General features: G+C 32.5%; 1 protein-coding gene across 2 annotated transcripts in view; it reads left to right on the forward strand.

The window, feature by feature from the left end:
• The window catches only part of LOC107695966 (anterior gradient protein 3-like), a 4,997-nt gene extending 2,316 nt beyond the window's left edge, over positions 1–2,681 (forward strand). The window contains exons 5-9 of one of the 2 annotated variants that reach the window (XM_016496092.1): positions 449–525; positions 616–679; positions 2,150–2,233; positions 2,471–2,587; positions 2,667–2,681. In XM_016496092.1, coding sequence (XP_016351578.1) covers positions 449–525; positions 616–679; positions 2,150–2,233; positions 2,471–2,538 — 293 coding nt within the window. In that variant the 3' untranslated portion in view covers positions 2,539–2,587; positions 2,667–2,681. Of the gene's footprint in view, positions 1–448; positions 526–615; positions 680–2,149; positions 2,234–2,470; positions 2,643–2,666 lie in introns of those variants that run through there. The other variant, XM_016496091.1, reaches the window with a different exon arrangement.
• The last annotated feature ends 610 nt before the right edge of the window (positions 2,682–3,291 follow it).

A 3,291-nucleotide genomic window follows, 5' to 3' on the forward strand; every position in this document is an offset into this window, starting at 1 on the left:
TTATTATGAAAATCTGGCCAATTACTACTCCCATTATTACACTTCCTTTTTCAACATGGGCTTGGGCATGGGCTTATAAAACTTTTAATATATGGGCAAATCGTGGCCTAATGGTTAGAGAGTCGGACTCGTAACCCAAAGGATGGTGTGTGTGTGTTCACTGCTATGTGTGTGCACTTTGGATGCTTGGATGCCACTTTGGTCACCATACTTGGCCACATGTCACTTTCACTTTCATATGCAACTTAGATACAGTGTATAGATAACATTGTGCTTAATGGGAAAACCAGTTTATGGAATTTTTACACTTCGAACCCCAGTTTGAAAGCCCCTGGTTTAAATCGCAATCTGAAAGTAACAAGTGTTTGTCTTTGCTTGCAGTTTGTATAAAATGCTATTGCATGTTGATGTTTTAATCTCTTTCTGTACTCTATTTGCTTCCTTTTAGCTCTGAAAAAGGCTTTTGCTGAACATCAAACCATTCAAAGGCTAGCCAAATCAGATTTCATCATGCTCAATTTAGTGGTAAAGTACTTACTGTCAAATGTTCAACAGATATTGAAGTGAGAAATGCATTTAAAACTGCAAGAATAAGTTAATGATTGTGATTTTCAGCATGAAACCACCGATGCCAACTTGGCTCCTGATGGCTTTTATGTCCCCAGGATCTTGTTTGTTGGTGAGTTTTCACATTATTTCCTATTAAACAGTTCAGTGTGATGACTTGTCAAGTTGGGATTACCTGATAATATTGTATAATCGTAACTCTGTAATTAATGGGATTTCAATAGCAGAAGCAATTAATATTAGGTAATTATGTCAGTGTGCAGTCTCTGGTGGAGTAAAAACAATGCACACTGGCAGTCAAAAGTTTGAAATAATTCAGATTTTTTTATTGTTTTTGAAGGAAGACTATCATGTTCACCAAAGCTGCATTTATTTGATCAAAAATATAGAAGACAGAAATATTGCTACATATTATTACAATTTAAAATAGCTGTTTTTTTATTATAAATAATTTTAAAATGTAATTTATTCCTATGATGGCCAAACTGAATTTTCATCATCCATTACTCCAGTCTTCAGTGTCAAATGAAAGAAATCAATATTTTTGATTAAACAAGAACACATTAAATTGATCCAAAGTGGCAGAAAGGACATTTACAATGTTGGAAAAGATTTGGTAACACTTTACAATAAGGTTACATTTGTTAACTATATTTAATGCATTAGCTAACATTAACTAACAATGAGCAATACATTGTTAAGAGTATTTAATCATCTTTGTTAACGTTAGTTAATAAAATACAACTGTTCATTGTTAGTTCATATTAGCTCAGGTCAATTAAATAACATTAATAGATACAACTTTTGCTTTTAATAATGTATTAGTAAATGTTGGAATCAACAATAACTAAAATTAATAAATGCTTTAGAGGTGAAGTATCTTTCACTGTTAGGTAATGTTAACTAATGTAGTTAACCAAATGGAACCTTATTGTAAAGTGTTATATATTTTTACTTATAAATGCTTAAGTTTATATTCATCAATGAATCCTGAATTATTCTTTTTTTTAATATTATTAAATATTAAATATTATTTTTGCTTTGATTTGCATTGCATTGATAACATTGATTAAATGTTGTGACACTGAAGACTGGAGTAATGATGCTAAAAATTCAGCTTTGCATAGGAATAGATTACATTTTAAAATATATTCAAAACAAAAAACAGCTCTTTTAAACTGTAATAATATTTCACAATTTTACTGTTTTTTTTCTGTATTTTTGATCAAATAAACGCAGCCTTGGTGAAGAGACTTCTTTCAAAAAAAAAAAAATCTTAATTATGCCAAACTTTTGACCGCCAGTGTAACTAGTATAATATTGTGATATTAGGAACATATTTGTATATTATATTACATTACATTATATTATATTACATTACATTATATCTAATGTTTAACATTTTAAGTATTTACATACCATATTAGTAGGCCTATTTGTTGCACTGCCTTTAAAATCTGGTGGCCCTGGGTTCATATTCTTTATGTAAAATATCATTTGAATTATTTTTGGCTTTGATATTGAGGTGACTTATGTTTTCATGAGATTCACTCTTCTCCGTCTTCTCTCCTCCTCCACCCAGATCCCACACTGACTGTGCGAGCTGACATTGCTGGAAAATACGCCAACCGAATGTACACATACGAGCTGAGCGACATGGACTTATGTGAGTGTCTTTCTGCTGTCTAATGAGCTCCACTGAGAGGCAAAAGCTCTATATTGTCAAGTGCTTTCTGACTCCCAACAGCAGAACCAAGCTGTTCATTGTTTATTCACGCTCATCCATACCACATTCTCTGCTACTTTATGTGCTTGTGAATGTGCTAATGTTGAAAATTAATATTTGTAATTAGTTAATCAGGCATTAATCATATCCCATGCCTATATCTTTGTTTGTGTGCAGTGGCAGAGAACATGATGAAAGCCAAGATCCTGCTCAAGAATGAACACGGGAAACATGATGATCTGTGATGGATAGACGACAGCTTACTCTCTTTCAAGACTTGAACACAATATACAGGTTTCTTTGTGCAACTAACAATATTCAGTTTTGAATAAAGTCTGTTATAGTAATGTTTCTGTGTCTATTCTTTTAACAGCAAGGAATAATACAAAGGTATGAAGGAGGAGGGAAACTATGAGAAACAGTCAGGGTTTATTTTGCCTCTGGTTTCACTTCACCTATAGGCAACATCAGGTAAAACATAGTGATCTACGTGACTAAGATCAGCAGGAATAAACAGTTGCTTCAATTCAAAGTCCATTAACTAGTAAGTGAGACAAAGCCGTCCTCCATTGTACACGGATTAAGAGGCATGACTTGTCTGTAATTTGTAAAAAGGATCAAGGAAGCAAAATAAGAATCAATGTGTGAGTCACAATGAGGAAGAATGCAAGCATCTTCTATTATGCAGTGACACAGAGTAAACACTAGATGGCAGAACACACTGTGCACAGAAGTCAGTGTCATAACCATCAATTTAATGCTCTAAATAAATGAGCATAAGCTCCCAGTAAATTACAAGTACAATATCAATTTATTCATTAATATTAACACATTAATTAAAAGGTAGACTTCAGCAGGTAAATATTAAATGACTGCCAACATTTTTTTGCAATGTCCAATTCCCCAAGTAAACATATGAGTTATGAAATAATCACTTTTGGATTAACAAAAATTCTAATTGCAAAAGCGATTTCCAAAATTGCTTATTTCTGGAGATA

This window comes from Sinocyclocheilus anshuiensis, unplaced genomic scaffold (genome assembly GCF_001515605.1).
Source record: "Sinocyclocheilus anshuiensis isolate Anshui unplaced genomic scaffold, SAMN03320099.WGS_v1.1 scaffold698, whole genome shotgun sequence".
Lineage (NCBI taxonomy): Eukaryota > Metazoa > Chordata > Actinopteri > Cypriniformes > Cyprinidae > Sinocyclocheilus > Sinocyclocheilus anshuiensis.